Below are 22,876 nucleotides of genomic sequence, written 5' to 3' on the forward strand. Positions count from 1 at the left end.
TAAATCTTTACATACTCATCTTGCTCAACAGAACCTAAATTACAACTAGCCCAGAACGTTGCTGCCAGATTCCTCGGCAGGACTAATAAGATAAAGCATATCAGCCCCATTTTAGCCTCCATTCACTGGCTTCTACAGTTTAGGATTGATTTTAAGATTTTATTGCTCACTTTTAAAGCACGTTGTGGTCTAGGTGCAAGCTACATTACCAAACTTTTAACTCCTCTATGTGGAGTTTGCATGTTTGCCCGTGTCCACATGAGTTTCATCCATGTCCAGTCCAAAGACATGCAGATAGGCTAATTGCCCATAGGTATGAGTGTGTGAATGAATGGTGAGTGTGCCCTGTGATAGATTGGTGGCCTGTCCAGGGTGTATTCCTGACTCTCGCCCAATGCATTCTGGGATAGGCTCCAGCACCCCCCGCGACCCTGTGCAGGATAAGCAGGCATAGATAATGGTATAAGATTATTATAGTTATTATTTCATTAGCCTTTTGGGTAGTGAATGGGGGATTTAGTTCTTCTAAAACCATACATTATATATCCTGGAAAATTATATACCTGAAAAAACTGATATACCTGAAAAATGCAAAAGACCACACTGTTTCATATTTAGATGTTATATATTTTGTTCACATACAGCTGTTCACATTATGTGTTGCTTTTCCTGGCATATTTTTGCTCAAGCCCTTTGACATGAGCAATATACACAAATATTAACATTGATAAACATTTAAACGGAAGTAAAACTGGCAGTATAGAGCTCTTTCACACACAACTAGAACACACGTTAATTTGATGTCCTTACATAAACGCGGTGGACTTTACAGATATGGAACAGTAAACTCAATACTAAATAAACTCTTACTAAAATGTGCAACCAGAACAGCAGCATTCCTTTTGTGGCCTAAATTCAATCTTTCCATAACGATGACTAACAAAGTTAAGCTTCTGCTGTGTTTCTTTTCACACTTACAAAATATGAACATCGTGACAACAAAAAAAAGTAAAAAAAAAAAAAAAAAAAGTTGCATAAAGGTCAAAAAATGAAACAATCGCTCAAATTGTTTTTTTAAAGATCATAGAATATAGAATGATGCAATAAGATTGAACACAGGCCAAAGACCTCCGTTGGACTCCATCAAAAGTTCCCAAACAAGGCAAAATCACTGTCATTTTCAGCTTATATCTGTTAAAACATAAAGAAATACAATAGCGTGGAATTCAGTGGTCATTATTAATGGCCAAAATTATACATTAGAACACATTAGATAAGTACACAAGAACACGTCATCTTGGGCACATCGGATAAGCTTAGAAATAGGTCATGTGACCTCCAGCACTTCCTGTCTGCATGAGAACAGGAAACTCTGGGAAGCAACTCAGAGACATGCTTGGCGATTATGGCCAACATAGAGATTTAAAGTCAGAAAATTACAGCAAACAAACAAATAAAAAATACCTTTCCTGAAGATAACAGAGCCATCCTGCAGAGAAAGATTTCTTGGTAAAGACAGACTGGTTCAACAAGATTAACTGCTAGGTCTAGATACACATAATACCTGAAGTACGTACAATACAAACATTTATTAAAAACTGATATAGCTTTATTTATACAGGGTCATCAAGAAAAAGTGCAACCCTGTGTTTAGTAAAAATAAAAACATGTATGGGTACCAGAATAACAGACCTTGTCATATAAAATTTAAGACAGTCTGCCAATCCGTCGCCCATGGAAACCAGCAAAGCTAGCTTTGGTGTCACCATAGTAATATATTAAATTCTGTGTACTCATCCCCACGTAAAGGCAACATCATATCATTTTTCTCATTTGGTTTCCAAATTTCTCAGTGCTTGGATCATAGATATTTCGTACAAGTTCCCTTTTCCTCAGCAGTGCAAGTCAAAATCTTAAAAGCTTAGCTCCCCCTATTTCCTCTGAGTGGAACCTTCCCATCTTACCCATGGTCCTTTGCCTGAGACAGGACCGACCAACAAATAAACGGGGGAGTGAGATGCTTATAACGTACACATTTTTATCTTTTAGGACACCGTCAATACTTCAAGAACAATGAAAATTATGAAAAAATAAATCTATGGATCAGTTCCATTCATTCAACCAACCTTGATTCACTGACAGCTGACCAATTTTATTTTATATTTTATATTATATCGCAGGTTCCACAAACGCAAGAAAGAGGTAAGTCATTACTTTCCTGAGTATTTTTTGTAATCCCTTACGGTGATCAAAATCTAATGATGTAATGACCACACAGGGCAGCACAGTCCTTGTTGAGTCTGCTCTGTCCAGCATTGGCAGATGCCTTTCAGCCACGAGCCTGCCCGTCTCCCCCACAGCAGGCTAAAGGCTGGACCAATCACAGCGAACGGAACGCTGGGTCATCGACTGCTTGGCCCGGGATTGTTCTTCAGCTGTCAGACACTACTCCACCCAGGACACAGCTCCTGGATCTCCCGGAGGATGCAGGGACTGAGGGGCTGTTACGACAGCTGGGGTGAAAGGTCACACAGGACCCAAAACGGCGGGGCCCACGGCGCCTGAGCCCACGGGAGGGCCCGTCCGGCCCGGAGCGACGCCCGTCCCGGAACTGGAGGGGCGGTGGCAGACCTGGTCTGGCAGGCGAGGGGCGTGGCCTCAGTCAGACGGCAGCTCGCAGGGGATACGCCCCGCCCCCTCGGCCAGGTCGTAGGCCCGGCGGAAGTCCCTGTAGCGCGGCGCGCAGCCCAGCCACGCCTCGCCGAAGCGGACCCGGCCGGTGAACAGGAAGCTGCCGGGGCCGGGCCGGACGCCGCAGCTCAGCGGCGTGCGGACCTCGCCGGCCTTCGCCAGGCGCCCCGCGCCCGAGAACAGCACGCGCTTCTGCCGGAACACCCGCGAGGCCGCCACCCGGATGACCGAGGTCTGGAGGTCCCGGTCGTCCGACACCGAACGAATGGTCCCGCGCACCACTGCAAATACACAGGAAAAACGCACTGTAAATCTCCACTGCAATACCACAGGAAAAACGCACTGTAAATCTCCACTGCAAATACACAGGAAAAACGCACTGTAAATCTCCACTGCAAATACACAGGAAAAACGCACTGTAAATCTCCACTGCAAATACACAGGAAAAACGCACTGTAAATCTCCACTGCAAATACACAGGAAAAACGCACTGTAAATCTCCACTGCAAATACACAGGAAAAACACACTGTAAATCTCCACTGCAAATACACAGGAAAAACACTGTAAATCTCCACTGCAATACCACAGGAAAAATACAACAATACAAATACAATACAAAAATACACAAATACAGATTTTTTACTAATTTTGATGAAAGGAATGAACTGAATAAGATCGACTTTGAGAATGGTTGATATTGTCTGTTTTTAGAGGTTTAAGCACCTATTTATGCGGACTTTAAAGACACTTTACCCCTGGACAATATACTTTATTTGGAGACGTTTGGGAGGAAAAAAAACTGCTGTTTTCAAGTCACTTAAATCAGTTATTGAACGAACTACAACATCCTCAGTTCAGCTTGTCCTCGTCACACCTGCTGCTGTCATTTGAAATTGGGAAATGAGAGCGGTTGACCCCATAGATTACAAAATCCCCACTATTCCCCTAAACCTGGCTATGCCATCCTATTCTTCTCTTCCCATTACATCTCTATTAAAGTTTTAAGGATTGTTCTGAACACTGTGGGGGCTGAGTGGAAGTCGCTCTGTCTGAACTCCAACCCCCAGACTGCACTGGGGGGTTGGGCAGGATTAGGTGAACGTCATCATTGCTAGCATTGCATTGCTCATTTCCCTCAAGCGTTCAGGCTGAAGTAGCTCACTCCAGAGCTCGGGAGAGCCACACCTGTGGTGGCAGTGTAGTAAGATGGGTAAGGAGCTAGTCTTGTAAATTAAAGGTCACAGGTTCGATTTCGACACTGCCGTTGTACCCTTGAGCAAGGTACTTAACCTGCATTGCTTCAGTATATATCCAGATGTATAAATGGATGCAGTGTAAATGCTATGTAAAACGTTGTGTAAGTTTCTCTGGATAAGAGCGCCTACTAAATGCCTGTAGTGTCTGCAAAACCACCGTGGGCTTTAAACTCTTGACACGTATCAAATGGACTTCGTGTTAACAAGGAGATTTTTTTGTGTAAAAAAGCCAAAGACACATCCAAAACATATTTGGAACCGTTGCTTTAAATCACATGACAGAGACCCGCTACTGCTGGGTATCATAAGGGATATATTTAAACATATTTTTTGCTACAAAAATAGCTACTGAATAAATGTATAAACTGAATGTCTTAATATCCATCCATGGATGTTCCACCAAAACTGGATTTAGCACTTTAAAGGCATGCTATGCAGACTTTTCTTAGCCTTGCTGTGGTTCTGGGTTTACAATCAAAGAAGTCTCCTCCCCCATCTTCAACCTAGCCCACTCACCCCGAGTATCCATTACATTACAGGCATTTAGCAGACGCTTTTATCCAGAGCGACTTACACAATTTTTTGCATCCATTTATACAGCTGGATTCATACTGAAGCAATTCAGAGTAAATACCTTGCTCAAGGGTACAACAGTAGTGTCCTACCCAGGAATCAAACCTTGCTCTTTAGGTTACAAGACCAGTTCCTTACCCATTACACTACACTGCCGCCACGAGTACCCAATTGTGGCCATCTAGCTACCTAATGTAGCCAGTTGGATGGATAGAGGTAACGTTACTTACAGGACAAACAGAAAGACATGGCAATTCTTTTCCTCCCCTTTGTGAACTTCAGCTGTCACCATTGAGGAAAAGCAATTCCAAAGTTTGAACAAACCCTTCCGGCTTGTCGGTTATTTTATAATTTTTCAAAACAGAAATCCTGCAAAGTAAGCCTTTAAGGTTATGATTAAGATTTAAGATTGTGATTAAGATTTATGGTTTAAGGTTGTGATTATGATTTAAGGTTATGGTTAAGGTCTGAGATTGTGATTAAGGTTTATGGTTTATGGCTGTAAATAAGGTTTAAGGTTTATGGTTTAAGGTTGTGATTAAGGTTTATACTTTAAGGCTGTAAATTAGGTTAAAGGTTTATGGTTTAAGGTTGTGATTAAGGTTTATACTTTAAGGCTGTAAATTATGTTAAAGGTTTATGGTTTAAGGCTGTGATTAAGGTTTAAGGTTGGGATTTAGGTTTATGGGTTAAGACTTAAGGGTATAATTTAGGACTAAGGCCTTCGGGGAAAGGGCAGAAACTCACCAAAGTCACTGGTGCAGACGGCCATCAGTATTTCTGTGTCATTGCAGGGCCTACAGGCACCTGACAGGAAAAGGGGGCGGGGGGAGGGGGGAGGGGGGGTGTTAGTCACACAGCAAATGCAGAGCCTTCACAGCAATGGGAAAATAAAGATTTTATGCCCTGAAATTTCGACAACAACATGAAACAGAGAGGAAGACGGTAAACTCTCACTCCTAAAATGCAAAAAAACAAACATTAACATTTCAGGTGCAAATGTAAGACTACAACAGAGCCTAGAGGTCCAGGTCCAACAGGAATAAATTATAATAATTAACTTGTGCTTCCTAAAAGGTATCAAAGTGATGTCCAAACAAAAGGTGAAAGCAAAGAATAAACATACATTGAAGTAAATCATATTAATGGAGTTAAATGAAGACAAAACAAAAGCAAGTGCAGTGTGAAATGTGAATGAGACAGGTAAAGCAAAAAAAAAAAAACATCAGGTAAAGACAATAAATTTACCATGAATTAAGGTTAAACAGACAAGTTTTAAATGCAAAAGTTGAAAAGCAGGAGTCAGTACCCAGAACATCTGTTTGTTTTATGGCTCAAATCTGGGTGGGTGGGGGGGCAGGGGATGTGATGGGGCGACACACAGGCTATCCCAGCCTGGGGGGGGGGGGGGGGGGGGGGGGGCGAATCAGATAAAACCGTCGCAGGCGGGAAAGAACGGAGACGTTTACAGTCCCAGCCGCGCTTGGAGTAGAGGCACCGGGCTCTCCCTCCCAGACTTTGGGGCACGCAGCTGTCCCGTCAGGCCCGTCCGTTCAAGCGGACGCTAAAAGGCACGTCTTTCCGCCCCCCCCCCGGAATAAACCCGCACGCGACCGCAACCTTTTGGTTTCGGCTCCAATTCCACTGAACAAGGGGGAAGAGAAACGCTTTGCCCGCTGTTCCAACCAGCCCCAAAATTCTCCCAAATTACCAGAGCCCTATCCCGTGGGACCCCCCCACTGCAGTCACTGATCAGACAGGGTGAATTCCTGGAGACAAGCACCCCTACTGGGGTGAAAGAAATGGGAAGGGGAGCATCCCAGCTGAAGGTGGGCCTCTCTGTCACCAGGGCAACCGGGCTAATCCTTCAGTTCTCATGTGCGTGTGCCTGAATGGAAGCCCCGCCCCCCTGGCCCCTCAGGGAAACTCTGGCTAATTTTCTCCCCTCTTCCTCCCCATTTCCTCTGTGTGTGTGTGTGTGTGTGTGGGGGGGGGAAGGGGGGACTCACACTCCATCGGGAATGCCCTGGAGCACAGGCCAAAAGCCAACCCTCTGTTTGTGGTTGATTTGGAGACCTTTTGAGGCAGCACCTCACCAAACCTGGCACTGAGGGGCTTAACCCAATCCAGAGGAACAGGTAGGGTCCACTGAGTTACTTGAAGTGTCATTTCCTTGCTTTAATCCATGAACTCAAGAAAACCCCTCTGACTGCCATTATAAAGTCAGCAGGTTATCAGAAATTTCGGTAAGTAGCTAACAAATTCTTCACACCATACAGAAACAATCTTGGCCAATCGGAAACTAGAACTTAAATAATATTTTTTTAAACTCCAGAAAGTCACTTATTCTTTTAAGCCCACCCTACTGCAAAGTGTGTCGTTGTTGGCTAAAGGCAGAACACAGCAATTCCAATTAAACCCATATGCCGTAAGAAATTCACAAGAAAAAAGGAGAGGTATCTATAAATGCTGATATGTTTGATTATATGCTCATAGATGTATAGGGTTATTTTTCTCCCACTGTTTGAGCAGGGAGATGCTTCCATTGGTTTTTGGGCTCAGTATTTCATTGTGACAGAGTCAAAATAAATATAAAAATAAAACTGAACTGGATTTAACAGGGATACGCAAGCACGCAAACACTCACCTCCGCCGCTGACGGGGTCAGAGGTCAGGGCTGGCCGCGCGCCCCAGTCCCCGCGCAGCTCGTAGCGGAAGGCCGCGATTCGCCGGCTGATGTCCTGATGGGGCGTGGCCTGCAGGAAGAGGGTCACGCCCTCCTCGGGCCGCCGGTGGACGCAGCGCACCCCGGGGGGGCGGGCGGGGTCGGGCCGGTCCCCCGCCAGGAGCTCCAGGACCCCGCCGCGCTCCAGGTACAGCTGGGCCCCCCCGAAGCCCTCAGCGGGCCTGATGCAGGCGGTGATGTGGCCCCCGGGGCCGGCCCCTCTGGGCCCCGCCGCGGGGGAGGGCAGCCGGGGGGACAGCGCGAGCCGCAGCGCCCCCTTCGGGTAGAGCCAGTCCAGCGAGCCCTCCGAGCAGCGGAGCGCGATCTGCTCCACGCTGCCCGGCGGCTGGGACAGCCCACTGCAAGGAGAGAGGGGACGTTAGAACCCCACCGCCAAATCCATTTACGCAGACCTGGCTAACGGAGTACAGCACTGGGCAGTTTCTATGCATTTACGCAGACCTGGCTAACGGAGTACAGCACTGGGCAGTTTCTATGCATTTACGCAGACCTGGCTAACGGAGTACAGCACTGGGCAGTTTCTATGCATTTACGCAGACCTGGCTAACGGAGTACAGCACTGGGCAGTTTCTATGCATTTACGCAGACCTGGCTAACGGAGTACAGCACTGGGCAGTTTCTATGCATTTACGCAGACCCGGCTAATGGAGTACAGCACCGGGTAGTTTTTATGCATTTACGCAGACCCAGCTAATGGTGTGGAACACGACAGCCAGGCAGAACACATTCCACACATATCCCTACATCAACCTTCCAGCCACAAGTGACAGAACGGATTCCAAAGCCATATTAAAGCAGGCTAAACCAGAACATTACGGTAAGGACGTAATTATATTATGCAAAGGAACATTGGAAGAAACCAACTCAACATAAAAGGCTTGCACACAACAGAACGTGTCTTAAATATATATCTCTGTGTGTTTTATCTAATTATATTCTCGAGATTATTGCGCAGATTCGTATTAGGTCCAGAGGACAAGACCAGCCCTACGACTAGTTCATCAACCGACCGACAGCCTGAGAACTAAAGCGCATTTCTCTCATCCAGGTGGAACATTAGGCAGAGTACGAGTCTTGGAGCCAGATCTTAGCCGTTTACGAGGTGAAAATCCAAATACTTTCACATGTTAATAACAACCATCCATTAAACGTGAACTTGCCTTCCTCTCCAGCTGCATTGGTCTTCTGAGTAGCTGGAAAAAGCCGTGTCAAAAATCAGCCAAAGTTGGATCCACGTGATGTATACCCGAAAGGGAGGCATTTTTAAACGAATTGACGTAGTAGCAACGAGCAAAAAAAAACGGCAATGTTTTAACTGCTCCTATCTCCTGTAGTTTTTCCTTTGGCAAAAAAGCGTCACTTCTTTTTAATTTTATCCAGCGACAGAAAGATCGACAAATTCCATAATTCGACTGTTGCCTAGTGAACTACCACCATCCCACCTACAACTGACGGACTGAGCAGTCGCGCTTGAGTAAGAGTCGTAGAATCTACATGCCTAACTCCTCCATCACCCTCCCCTACTACACTAACAACTGTTGTGAATGGTGGTTAGAGGCGACGGGGGTTTTAGTGTGGTACACAGAATGACTTCGTCCAATTGGAATGGGGAGAACAGTAACCTTAAACCTCTGACGGGACAGAGACGGGTACCAGGGGTGTGGTTTGCCACGCAGATCAGTTCATTAAATGACTGACCACCAAAGCAGAATTCTAATAAATTTGGCGAGGGGGCGTAAATATTACATACTCGGTCCTGTAATTCGTAATTGCATTTTTTGTATTAGGTAGCCAATTCTGGATTCGTTTACATATTAACGTGAAACTAGCCCGCGTAAGTAGGCTATGTGCCTGTCTGTTATTGTTGGAGACTGATGGTTGATAAAGTGATGTAAATCCATAGAGAACACTACATGTATTAGGCTTCTGTACGTATAGCTTAAGTGCAACAAATGTTAAGCGCTAAATAAGGGAGCAGAATGAGTTTAAGATCTCATGATATCGGTGAGATACAGACATCACAAAACAACAATGTGCCAATATTCAAGTATTTTATAACCGATTCTTCCTGTAACGCATTTTTAAATAATGTAGCCTATTAGGGCTTAAGAAAACATACCTTATGAATTCACTCAGCGCACCACTGTAGCGTAGGCCAATGCATTGTCCAATGCAGCATTTTAGTTAAATCTTTTTAAGGTTTTAAACGGATATGCTGATTGACAAAACGTAGTTGTCATAAATTATAACATATGTCCCCTGGTACATTTATATATAAAACAAGTAGACTTTATAGATTAAAAGACGAGTAACCCGCCAAAATAAATTGACCCGAGACGGGTTTTTGTTGCAGGGCCTTTGTGTTTCTCCCTCCATTTCAAAACAAAAGAGAAAAACGCGGACAGAGACAGCTGTGGCCCTGGCAAGGTGTTCCTTAGTTTGGGAACTTGGCCACGGAAAAAAGATATAGGCTAGGACTTTGAAGTTTTAGAAAAAAATTGATCACTGTGAACGCGTGTAGCCTATTTTGATAATCAGAATAGTTGCACAGTACGAATTTACTAATTGGTCAGGTATATCAGAAAATATTAGCCTCGAATCAACGATTTTTGAAAACAAAATAAATATTTTTTTGCAAACCAAAGCATACGATTGTTGTGTGTTTGCCCGACTGCACTATTTGCATTGATGAACGCCCGACAGCGATCATTTAAGATGCTTGTAATCGATAATGTCACACAATTTACAATAGGACATTATAGGCAGTGTTGCCAACGATTTTCTATGGGGATGGCAAGCATCCCCCTCCATCCTTTTCAAGGAGTTCAGCGAATCAATACTCAGCGCGCCTAAACTAACAAAGCAAATCAGCACCTTTTCAGCTGTGCGACGTCTGTGACAGCCCAGTCTAATTAGCCGCATCGCTTTAACTTTTAAAAGGCTGCTTTTGCGCATCGGCCGCCCCACCTCCCCCTTGTCCAGAACCAATCTTTTGTAGCCCCCTCCTGGAAACCGCCTAGAGGGGGGCGGTGCCGACCAATCTATGCCTCATTGCGGGTCCCTTAGGGCAGCCCGTTAACCGGCAGAATGTAAATCAAATGTTTTAACATTCTTCTACAGCGCCCGCCAAAACCGGAGACAATAGACCTCAACATCTGTTACTCAAAATAGCTCCATTGAAAACTTTGCCGCGCCGTAGAGCACCTGTTTCCATCCTGCTTAAGAAGCGGTGAAATCTGCCTTTCTAAAATGATAAACCTATACCTAGCCTACTTTGCTTTTAACGACCATGGTTAATTAAAGCCATATACGCAAATTCTAATGGAACTCATGAACCCTATCTGGTCACGATTTTATTATTGCTGCCAGTAATAGTTGTAGGACCTGGCTAATTTCAAACACCTTTTAGCTTGTAGGCTAGGGCAGGTCATTTCTTATTAATCTTACATGGAAATCCTCTATTTCAGATTTTGTTAAGACCAAGATAATGTACAAAATAATAATTAGGGAAAGATCATTGGGAAACATATGCACACCAGTAATCGCTATCTGACAGATAAAGACACGGAACAGTCAATGCGAACAAAAAGTAGACTATAGGTTCCCAGTGTAATTATGAATAATTATATCAGATTACACTATTGGATTCAGTAGGCCTGCTCTTGTACCCATCAAAGAACATGGGTCTGAGAATGGAGGGAAACAGACAGGCCGAGGAACAAAGTCAGAGGCAGCCAGAGGGAGGGAGAGAGAGAGAGAGAGAGCAGAGGAAGAGATGGGGCAGATTAGGGCTGTCATTCTCGCCCCCTTACAGTAACCTGTGGCCTCGTCCCTGGTCAGGGACAGACTCGCGTTGGCATCACTGCCCTCTGACCCCTACCCGCTTTGCGCCCTGCCAGCTCGCTGTATTAGAACTTAATAAAATATTCTTTTGTGGCGGGACCCCCACCCATCTCCATGCAAAGTGACTGCAGAGGGAGGGGGGGGAGGGGTGGGGTGGGGGGGGGGAGAGCTTTGCCCAGCTTTCATCTGAGTGGCGGCGAAAGGTTAGGCTGTTCACCGCGGGCCTCTGATCCAGTTATGACAGGGCTTCAAAAACCCGACAATGCTACATGTGCAGAGACCCAGCTGGTCCTTTGTGTGCCCTGAGAGAGAGAGAGAGAGAGAGGAGAGGACCGAAGGATAATAGCAAATAAATAGCTTGTTATGTTGCTCTGATTTTCGTCCCTGTTTTGTGTTTCGTTTGCTTTGTGTGCTACCGCGTTTGTTTCAGTCTCCCGTACAGGTGGAGGTGATTACATCACGGTCCTGTTCTCAGATCCTTCTCGGAAGATGCGCTGGAGAGGAGAGACAACCCTCTTCTGGAGACGCGTGCAGCCGAGGACGCCAATGGCCATCGTCTGGGAACCAGACTGAGGGGTAGGATGTCTATTGCTGAGGACTCTGCAGAGCAGCATTATTAAAAAGATACAGGACTACATATAGATAATGTGTATCTTTTACCATTATCCACTATTCACTGTCTGCTATCTGCTGATCCTGATACACTATCAACTCTCAAATTACAGCCTTTTAATGTAATGTGCTTGTTAGATTGCCAACTTGTAGCCTATGTGGTACATCGTAGTTAAGGAAAATTATTTTGGATAAGAGATTGTAAGGACAGCCAGTGATTACCCCAATTCATACTTTGGAACATCTATGAGGGATTGGTCTTCTTTGTGGTTGTGGTTATTTTTGAAGTGTCTCAGCGTTGCATCCGTTAGTGTGCACCTGGTTACTGTAATGCAGACGGGTTTTGGGACATAGCACGCTTTCATGTCACCACACAATGAACGTTCCTTCCATAGCAATGCTAATGCTAGCTAAATGGTTTCTCCAGGTGCAAGGTGTACCCATGAGCATCCAGGATAAATAAATAGAAGTGTGCACCAAATGCTGGAATGCAAAAGTTTATTCCTCCTTAGTGCAGATGAGATGACCACACAGTAATGTATTTCAGACAGAGCAGTGGAATACAGTGTTGTTATCAGTGTAATGTCAGTACAGTTCTAAAGGAGTATGCAGTTCTGGGGGGGAGGGGGAGGGGGTGGGGGAGCTGAATGAGGAAAGGGAGCCTGGGGTGGTTGGGGTGGTTGGGGTGGGGGGGTTGAGCTGAGTGAGGTAACAGAGCTAGCTGCGGGGGCAGGGTGTGTCCCTAAAACTCCCCTCAGGAACAGTGTGCAGGATATAGGGTGGGCTATAAAATTATAAAAGAATAACAGTAGTTCCTGCATGTATGGCATCTCTCTGCGCAGTCAACCTTCCCTCAGCGCTAGACACAGCTCCTTCCTCCCCAGTCTTCCTCAGGAGCCCGGGAGGAGAGGGCGCTCAGACAGTAGACGGGCAGTTCTGAGGGCACACTGAGACTGAGCCGCTAAATGCTGCTGTGAGGCGTCTGTGTCTCCATGGGGCTTCCCCCCCCTCTCTCTTCCCCGTCCCCCGCCCCACAACACCATCTTAGGGAGGCTTGCGGCATTCAGCTGTGACCTCTGACCCAGCAGTAATAATTTGATTAGGACCGCGGAGAGGGTGACTGATGGAAAAGGTTCGGAAGCAGGGCTCGGGCGGGGGGTGGGTGGTGGGTGGTGAGTCGGGGCTGGGCGGTGGGGGCGGGGTTGAGAGGCACAGAACGTGAAACTCCGGATCACTGTTATGAAACCCCCCCCCCCCTGTTCTTGGAAGATGGATTACATCTGGGGCCTAAAGCTATGGACAGGCCTCAGCTCAGACCAGGATAAGGGAGACCTCACAGTTCAGACTTAGGCACAGGGCTGGCTGCTTTGTAATATGAGCGATATCAAAGGTGAAGCATGGAGTGAAATTTCAGGCCTTCAAAGAAGAACATGCATCAACAGTTCCTCTGCAGGGTCAGCCACCTATATGATAGGATTGGTCAATTAACTGCCCAATTCTATGAAAACACTTAAAAAAAAAAAAAAAATTCTACAAATAAGTAAGATTTGAGCTGTGAATCTATGGCGGATCAGAGTCTTGACTTGGAAACTTGAGTCTTGATTGCACACCACCTGGTTAACAGTAAATATATCCACAGCTTGCACTCCGCCATTAAAATGCCATTACCAGCCTACTGCTTTTCTGACAAATGTAATTTTAGAGTCCAGAGTGGAGAGTGGAACACTTTTCCTTGACGATACCACGGGGAGAGCGCGATAAACAGGAACTGGAGAATGTTCATAACGGCCCTCCAACAAAAGTTGTTCGCCCGGTGAACAGCCAGTTGATGAATGAATGAGGAGTGAGGATCCTTAACGAGAGAGTGATCCTTAATGAAAGAGCGATCCTTGACGAGAGAAAGATCCTTGATGAGAAACATCCACAGAATCTTTGAATTCATTGCCTCTGTGTATATGAAGCCCTTCTAAATTCAGATTAAGGAAACTGCACACTGAAACGTTACCCGAGAAGTGAGGCAGTGGGAGAGTTTTGATTTCGTCCAGCACTAGAACACCTGATTCAGCAAGTCAGTTAATCATCCTCTGAATTTAAGAGATGAACTTGGTCTGTAACTGCTGGAGCCCACACTGGCTCTTCTCGGATGAGGCTGGGAAGGCTTGCTGTCTGTAGTCATCTCATGTAAGCGTGAGAGGTCATGTGGGTCAAGTTAGCGTGAGAGGTCACAAGGGAGCAGCAGTGTGGCCTAATGAGACCATGAGCAAAGGAAAAAACACATTAGCCACAGAGAAGACAACTAAAGAACATACTGTACAATTATGGATATAAAGGTCTAATTAGACTATGCTGTAAAAAATTGTATTTATTAAAACCAGAATGATCAGATATCCTCAAAAATATAATAGAAATTTAAAAAATAATAATAATAACTTGGTCCTTTGGTCCAAAAAACTTCCAATAACTTGAAAGTAAAACATAGTTAAATAATCCAGTGCTGGTCATATGAAAAGCACTTCAAAAATAAAATCTATCATTTTAATTCATGAAATGTGTGGAGAAACAGCCATGTTGTTGGGAAGAAGAGGTTTGATTATTTAAAGACTGTAGGTATACTAGTTTGGAGGAGGAATATTTATTATACTTATATTCCATAACCACGCTGTCTGTCCAAACAGGGGCAATTTTTATTTCCTTGTAACGTTGAAAAAGCCAGTGTCTGATCAAGCAACGTAGACAATTTCCAAAAACACAAATATAAATTGTAAAGGGATCTGTTGTCTGCAAAAACTTACTGTCACACGCCAAGCGTGACACCCCTGGAAGGGAGATGCGGCAGGGCCTCTCCGGCGGACCGAATGCTACACATCGATAAATACATTTATAAATAAATAAATAAACAAACGTTGGAATATTAGCAAAGAAGCTCTTGGAAAGTAGTAATTCCCCAGCTGAGTTTGCAGATAGATGGCCCCCCCTCCCCTCTCCCCCCACTCTCCCTTGTTTACCCAGTGCAGCTCCCCTGAGTTCCCATTAGAGCGTAATGACGTGCGTGGGAAGGCCCTGGGAAAGGGTGTCAGCTTTCACAGGAGCTTCACAGGGGCTTCACAGGGGCTTCACAGTGGCTTCACAGGGGCTTCACAGGGGCTCCCCCCCGCAGATAACCCGCTCTGGGGGCCGTGCTTGTGTCGGCCCCTCCCACCCCTGGCCTTTCATTGCTGATGGGAGAAACGTCATCTCCCCCATCCCCGTGCCTCTTCCAAAACCAGCACCTGCACAGCAAACTGTCAGTCCTAAAACCAGTTACATATGCACATACTGGAATTTGGTTTAACAACTGTTATTTATCATAGACATGAAGAGAGTAAAAAAGGAAAACTCAAACACACTCTAATCCTCATATTTATTAAAAAATATTGTTTGTATCCACGTCTATCATCAGATTAAATGTTAATATTTAATCTTAAATTCTTTATGCTTTAGTTCAGCAGCAAACCATTTTAGAAGGTCTATACTGATCTTTTAATTTGTTTTTTTCATGTATAAGGTGTTGCAAATATCTTGACTTTGAAACTGAACACTCATGAGCAAATATCATCAGCTCTGACAAGTATTTAGAGATTACCCTGGATAAATAGGTGAGACATGACTGATAATCCCATTAAGGAGGATGTGTGCCGTATTTAAAAAAACGAACAGGAGGTAACATGGGTTAAACTGGATTAGCAGAAGTGCTTGAAAGATAAGGGCGGTAAACTCAGAATAGGCATGTGGAATGTTACAATGAGAGAAGACACATCCACTCTCTGTGATGTCACAGTGAGAGAAAGCATGTCCTCTCTCTGTGATGTCACAGTGAGAGAAGGAATGTCTGCTCTAAGTGATGTCACAGTGAGAGACGGAATGTCCACTCTCAGTTATGTCACAGTGAGATAGTGTACACTCTCATTGATGCCACAGTGAGGATGGAGCATTCACTTTCAATGAATCTGATTCCCTGGGACTCTAAGACTACACCACATTCCACTCCCACAGACTGGATGGACTGGCCTCCAGTACACCTCATGGGGCACAACGGGGGAAGATTCTTGAGGACAGAAGCCAACCCGGGCAAACCTACACACTGTCTGGATCAACAGAGAAACCAATCAAAGGTTAGGCAGGGAGCCATCATGGCCAAAGAAAAGAGAGTTTTATGATATATTTGATTGTCCTTTAAAGGGAAAGCTCCCTTTCTGGAGTTTTTAGCATTATTTCAGTTTTAGTGTTTTAAATACATTTTTTTTTAAATTATAATAGTTTTATCTGAAATATCCTTTATTGCACACAATAACTCTCTGGGCTAATGAGAAACATACACTAAATCTGAAATAAAATTTGAAAAACTCCAAAAAGTGAACTATCCCTTTAAATTACATATATTGCCAACAATCAATATAATTTGTTGTCGGCACAGTATATTTTACCATAGGCATATCGGAGTTGTGAAGTATTTCAAATACATCTTGGCATGTGTGTAATACAGGTTGGTTGCCACTTTGTATGGTTTATACATCTGCACCGCAACCTGCACCTCCTCCATTTAGATTGTAGTTTGACTGTAACTTTTGTCTTCTAGTTTTGTAGTCTCTGATGTGTAGTTTATATGTTTTCTAATTTTTGGATTATTTATTTTAACAGACCTTGCAAGTCAGCCTTATGCAAATGGGCCTTACATGAATAAACTCACAGGGGCCACACATCCACCCCTGCCTACCGTGACTGATTCGTGGTCATGGGAGGTTGCCAAGACAACATACAGATCAGTACAGATGAGTGCTTCTGAGACACTGTTTATGTTTCATACACATCCACAAGAAAATAGAAACACCAACTCACCACTATAAGAAAACCACTGCTATAACCCAGGAGCTGCTTGTTTATGTTTGGACTTATTATTTTTACCCCAACTGACATACAGCATTGGTTTAATTTCACCTTACACTGATTTTGACTTAATAACTGGACCCTATCCTACACAGCCTGTCCTTAGGACAGCCTAAGAAAACATTGCTTTATATGCTTTATATCAACAGAATTCTTTATCTTTACAGCACCCAATAAATTTTGCAAAAAATTCGAACAGATCTCCAGATCCAGTACAAGGTTTTCAAAAACCCTTTGAAATATAGTTGGCACATGCTGAGAAATTTTGTCGTTCTTATACTTAAATCCCCCAAACCCCCACCCTCACCCCGGGAACGGCTTCGGTCCCACGGCGGTATCTCTCACGCGGGGCAGATAAGCATTCAGCCGGAAAATAAATGGTGTTTACAAAGCAACGGGGCTGACAGAGTGTCAACAGGGCTAATTCAGGATAGCTGGCTTGTCCTGTTCCTGCTGTCTAACGCTACATAAGACCGGCAAAATGACTGCACTGCTGAGAAACAAACAGAGAGAGATCCACATGACGCTGCACTCTACGCAGGGAGTCTCCCTGCTGAGTGTGTGGGGTTCAGCGTGTGTGTGTGGGGTTTAGTGGAGCTGTGTAAGACAGGCTGTTGTGTGTGTGGGATTTAGTGGAGCTGTGTAAGACAGGCTGTTGTGTGTGTGGGATTTAGTGGAGCTGTGTAAGACAGGCTGTTGTGTATGTGGGGTTCAGTGTGCGTGTGTGGGGTTTAGTGGAGCTGTGTAAGACAGGCTGCTGAGTGTGTGGGGTTCAGTGTGTGTGTGTGGGGTTTAGTGGAGCTATGTAAGACAGGCTGCTGTGTGTGTGGGGTTTAGTGGAACTGCGTAAGACAGGCTGCTGAGTGTGTGGGGTTTAGTGGAGCTGTGTAAGACAGGCTGCTCTGTGTGTGGGGTTTAGTGGATCTGTGTAAGACAGGCTGTTGTGTGTGTGGGATTTAGTGGAGCTGTGTAAGAATCGCTGTTGTGTATGTGGGGTTCAGTGTGCGTGTGTGGGGTTTAGTGGAGCTGTGTAAGACAGGCTGTTGCATGTGTGGGGTTTAGTGTGCATGTGTGGGGTTTAGTGGAGCTGTGTAAGACAGGCTGCTGCATGTGTGGGGTTTAGTGTGCATGTGTGGGGTTTAGTGGAGCTGTGTAAGACAGGCTGCTGTGTGTGTGGGGTTTAGTGGAGCTGTGTAAGACAGGCTGCTGCATGAGTGGAGTTTAGTGTGCGTGTGTGGTTGAGTGGAGCTGTGTAACACAGGCTGGCCCAGACGGACTAAAGCAGAACACAGGGACATGAGAAAAACAAACTGCGAACACACCAGAGACAGTGAGAAAGAAACAGGCCAGAAATGTCTGGAGGTCTCTGTGGGTGTCCCACCTTAAATAAATACTTAACACTACAAATAATGGAGGGTTCCTCTTTTTTCCCCCTTTCACAGATAGATGCCTTATGGGTTTGTGTTGTGATCCAGTTTAAAACTGAACTTAAATGACTCTGCATCTGCGCTGCCATCGCCTACCAGACGATGAGCAGAGTGGATTGTTGTTTAATCTCAGAAAAAGGCCAGGCTTTCGTTCACAGCCCGTTTTTCCCCTGCTCGCTCCGTAAAACCAGGCCAGCGTGGTTCAAAGGGGAAGCTGTGGCTCCAGCACAGCTTCCAGGACGGGCTCTGAAGGGTCGGGTTTCAGAAGGCTCTCGTTTTCATGTTTCGTTCTTGGAAAAGCGGCACAGTTTTCTCTGGAGCGGATCACCAGCAGGTAAACCTTTCACTTGAAGGAGTGACCGCCTTTCGAAGCCGGGTCCGAGGACGAGGGAAGGGGAGGGCAGGCGGACCCTGCCCCGTAGGCCGCGCCTTGAAGCCTGTGGTGCCTTCTGAACCGCTCCTCAAGTGACGACCCCCATCAGCCCAGCAACTGAGCAAGCTCCGCTCCCATCCATCACGCCAGGTAGGAATAACACAGAGTCGCTCAGACCTGGTGTAGTGTTGGATGTGTTACCGTCTGTGCCTTTCAGAAAGGTTAGGAAGATGGCCACACTGAAGACCTACAGATATTCCGGTGTGTGGAACTGGTACTGAAAACATGTCAAGAAAAATTAGTTCTAGCCACACACTGCTCAAAAAATAGACCAAAGTCAGTTTGCAAACATTCCTGTTTTCTTCCATAAATACAAAAGTGAAATGTGAGAAAGTACCTTGTGCATTTAAAAGCAGTCAAACAATATTTTAGCCCTTGCAGTTGCCTTCAGTTGGAGTATTGGTGGCTGACAATTCAGATTGTTGGCAGTAAACATTTGTAAGACCAATTAACTTAATGAGAAAGACCATTAATGAAAAGTAGTGAATCTTTCCCCATTCTCTCCAGATGGATTCTGGGAAGGAGGAGGGCTCCCACATTGGGGGGGATTCTGTGTGAATGTGATCCTGAGAGAGGAGACCCATCTGGGGAGCCCCATGTCTCCACTTCCACAGCAGTGAACACCCCACCCCAACACCCACTCACTCCATATCTCTCTCACTGCATATCTCTCTCACTCTCTCTCTCTGAGGCCTCCCCATTCCTTAGAGCAGAGCTTCTTTGTACTATTGTCAGGCCACAGTATTGTGGCTGAGGGGGGTCATTATTGTTTGCATAAAACATGATTAGCCTGTGTATTTCCCTGCACACACACTTTGTCCCGCAGACAGAAATGGCTGGGAACAATGGGCACATGCCAATGGTGCAATTCACCCCCCCCCCCCCACACACACACCCCATCCCTCATCTCTCTGACCCCCCAGCACATTTCACCCTGGGGTAGCTTTTCAATGGTGTCCATGTATTTGCATTCAGTCACTCCAAAAGCCTTTATTAACTGTCAGGTCTTTTTTTTTCGCAACCAAGAAAAGACCTGACATTTAATATTAAATCATGTTTATTCCGCATAAATGCTAAAATAATTATTTCCACTGGAAACTTGTGTGGAACACAAACTGTGGAGGGAGAAGGGAATTGAGCAAAGTAATACAAATGTAACAATAAATGCATTGATTTTTAAGGGAGGTTTTCTATTTCTTAGTAAATGACTTTAGGGGAAAAGTAAGTGATTTTATTGATTCCTAATGTTATATTTAGCAGCATTAGCAGAATGGCAAATGTAGAAACATTTTTGGCTCCCCACAGATGGTCTTGTATGAAATCTGGGCCACAAGATGGCTGCAGTCTTGTGCCCACTGTGGCTGCCAGCCCCATAGGGTGTCGCCCCAGGACGAGGCCATCTTGATTAGATGTATCTATCGTTTGGCAGGTGTAGTGCTACTATGCACTACACTTCCCAATCTCATTACATTTTGCGACCTCGTTTCGCAATTCAGCATCAGCAAAGTTCACCTCACATCTCAGCAAACACTCCCAACCGAGTGGCGTTACAGTTTGTGACAAAGCACGGGCCAATAGGAAGAATAAAAAACTTACGGAAGTTTCATGACATCCGGAGAGTTGTTACCTTCATCAACAACTTTGCCGAGGACACTGCTGAGCTGCCGGGACGTTATTCTGGAGAAAAAAAAACTTTGATGGGAAACTCTTGCCATCCCATGAGATAAAAACAGCTGTGAGTCACCTCTACACCAAGACAATAAAAGCATATGTTATGTGGAATAAAAACTGGAGTACAATTATCACTTTTATTGATTATTGGTATTTATTATTTGTATTTATCATCTTACAAGCATCTCACAATCTCTTAATTTGCCATTACACAGCAAACACATTAATAATATTTTGTTGTTTTCATACAAATAAATCCATGATTTAATTTCACTAAATAATGTACAAGCACAGATGACTGAAATCCTCCCATTCACAGGGGGCGCTGTTGTGCAGGGAAGCACTTCGAGCACAGATGACTGAAATCCTCCCATCCACAGGGGGTGCTGTTGTGCAGGGAAGCACTTCGAGCACAGATGACTGAAATCCTCCCATCCACAGGGGGTGCTGTTGTGCAGGGAAGCACTTCGAGCACAGATGACTGAAATCCTCCCATCCACAGGGGGTGCTGTTGTGCAGGGAAGCACTTCGAGCACAGATGACTGAAACCCTCCCGTCGACACGGGGCCGCTGGCGCCAACTGTGCTTCAGCCTGCAGGGCTGCTGGTCGGTCAGAAAAGTGGAATCTGTTAAATCAGGAAGGAATGCTGTGAAGAACTTCAAGCGTTTTCAAGTGTGTCACATAAGTCAAAGGCAAAAGCTATCTTAACGCTATCTGCCTTTTAGATCATTTACAATCATTACACTGTATACTCAGTGTAATGATTGTAAATGATCTAAAAGGCAGATAGCGTTAAGCTAGCTTAAGCATCGGTTTCATGGGGACAGAAATAAGATAAATTTATCTCACAGCTTAATCACACTGTTCGTGTTGTTTGGCCATTATGTGTTCTATGTTTCCGATTGCAGGGAAAGGCTTGGACCGCACAAAACCCCTCTATCCTCAGACGGTCCCCGCTTTCTACAAAGTGGCTTTCTCTGAAAGGGGAAGAGAGAGAGAGATTGAGCAAGAGAGAGAGACAGAGAGAGTGAGAGATTGAGCAAGAGAGAGATACAGAGAGAGAAAGAGAGAGATCGAGAGACAGAGAGAAGAACTGCAGAGTTCTCTCAGAGCTGTTTCTTCAGATCCTGCCGGAGTAGCCTCCCTCCACACTCACAGTCACATGACAGCCCAGGCTGAGCCTGACTGTGCACGTTCGCCCTCACACACGCAGTAAACCCGTACCAGGAGCCGTGCCGCTGCAGGGGACGAGGTCACCGGGGCCCTGACCTCTTTGTGATGTTAATTCAGACGGCAGCCGTAGGGAGACCGCAAGGGGGATGCCCAGGGGACAAGATACTTCCACAGAAAGCCGTGGAGAAAAGAAACCGCCCAGACCAAAATGCCCAGGCTCGAGAGCCCTTCTTTTTCGGCAAGCCCCTTTGTGTGTGTGAAATTGACCGGGCCGGACAAAGGGGAGAAATCTCACGCTTTTCAGCTCTGTTCGGGGTGCGGGGGATCCTGAGGTGCGGAGACGAGGTGAAGATGCGTTTTTGGCGTTCCCCACCCAGCGCCGTGCGCCCCTGCTTTTCGCGGGCAGCTGCCCACCCTGGAGCTGGGACCCCCACGCGGGACAATGCGGTGAGGAGCCAGTGGGCCCAGCGTGGAGAAAGCGCCATTCAGCCGGCTGCACGGCCCAAACAATGAGGCCTGAGGCTTCCCCCTGCCGCCCTGCGCATCTGCACCAGTCAAGCCATCACACATCAGCCTGCAGAGCGAGCTGCCAGGGACATGAAAGCCCCACACCCCACACACAGACACACACACACACCACACACAGACACACACACCACCCACACCCCACACACAGACACACACACACCACACACAGACACACACACCACCCACACCCCACACACAGACACACACACACACACACAAACACACACATACACACACGCGCACCACACACACCACACACAGACATACACCACACATGGACACACACACAAACACACACATACACACACGCGCACCACACACACCACACACAGACATACACCACACATGGACACACACACACACATACACACGCGCACCACACATACCACATACACCATACATACCACACATACAGACACACACCACACATACACATACACACACGCGCACCACACACACCACACACAGACATACACCACACATACCACACACACATACACACAGACACACACACCACTCACTCACATACCACACACAGACACACACGCACCACACATACCACACACACACCACACGCACATACACACACACACACACCACACACAGACACACACCACACGCACATACACACACACACACACCACACACAGACACACACCACATGCACACACACCCACACACACACACCACACGCACATACACACACCCACACACACACCACACACAGACACACACCACACGCACATACACACACACACACACCACACGCACATACACACACACCACACACAGACACACACCACATGCACATACACACAGACACACCACACACAGACACACACCACACGCACATACACACACACACAGATACACACCACACATGGACACACACACACATGGACACACACCACATGCACATACACACACACCACACATGCACACAAACACACACACACCCTCCCAATCTCACATATACCCCCACACTTCAGCACACACAC

General features: G+C 45.8%; 1 protein-coding gene across 1 annotated transcript; it reads right to left on the minus strand.

Annotated features, from left to right (window-relative positions):
• Positions 1-606: 606 nt before the first annotated feature.
• Positions 607-8,834, minus strand: LOC118216303 (meteorin-like). The gene is made up of 4 exons (XM_035397395.1): positions 8,428-8,834; positions 7,169-7,605; positions 5,269-5,328; positions 607-2,972 (listed from the first exon to the last, which is right to left on the minus strand). Exons 1-4 carry the CDS (start codon positions 8,526-8,528, stop codon positions 2,659-2,661), a joined length of 912 nt encoding a protein of 303 aa, XP_035253286.1. The 5' UTR covers positions 8,529-8,834; the 3' UTR covers positions 607-2,658.
• Positions 8,835-22,876: the final 14,042 nt, after the last annotated feature.

Source organism: Anguilla anguilla, chromosome 17, assembly GCF_013347855.1.
Source record: "Anguilla anguilla isolate fAngAng1 chromosome 17, fAngAng1.pri, whole genome shotgun sequence".
Taxonomy (NCBI): Eukaryota; Metazoa; Chordata; class Actinopteri; order Anguilliformes; family Anguillidae; genus Anguilla; species Anguilla anguilla.

Excerpts from the sequence above, each read along its gene's own strand:
- LOC118216303 (XM_035397395.1), bottom strand. The coding sequence starts at position 8,528 with ATGCCTCCCTTTCGGGTATACATCACGTGGATCCAACTTTGGCTGATT. Across the intron at positions 7,606-8,427 it reads CAATGCAGCTGGAGAGGAAG|TGGGCTGTCCCAGCCGCCGG; the intron begins GCAAGTTCACGT and ends CTCTCCTTGCAG. Across the intron at positions 2,973-5,268 it reads CGTCTGCACCAGTGACTTTG|TGGTGCGCGGGACCATTCGT; the intron begins GTGAGTTTCTGC and ends GTGTATTTGCAG.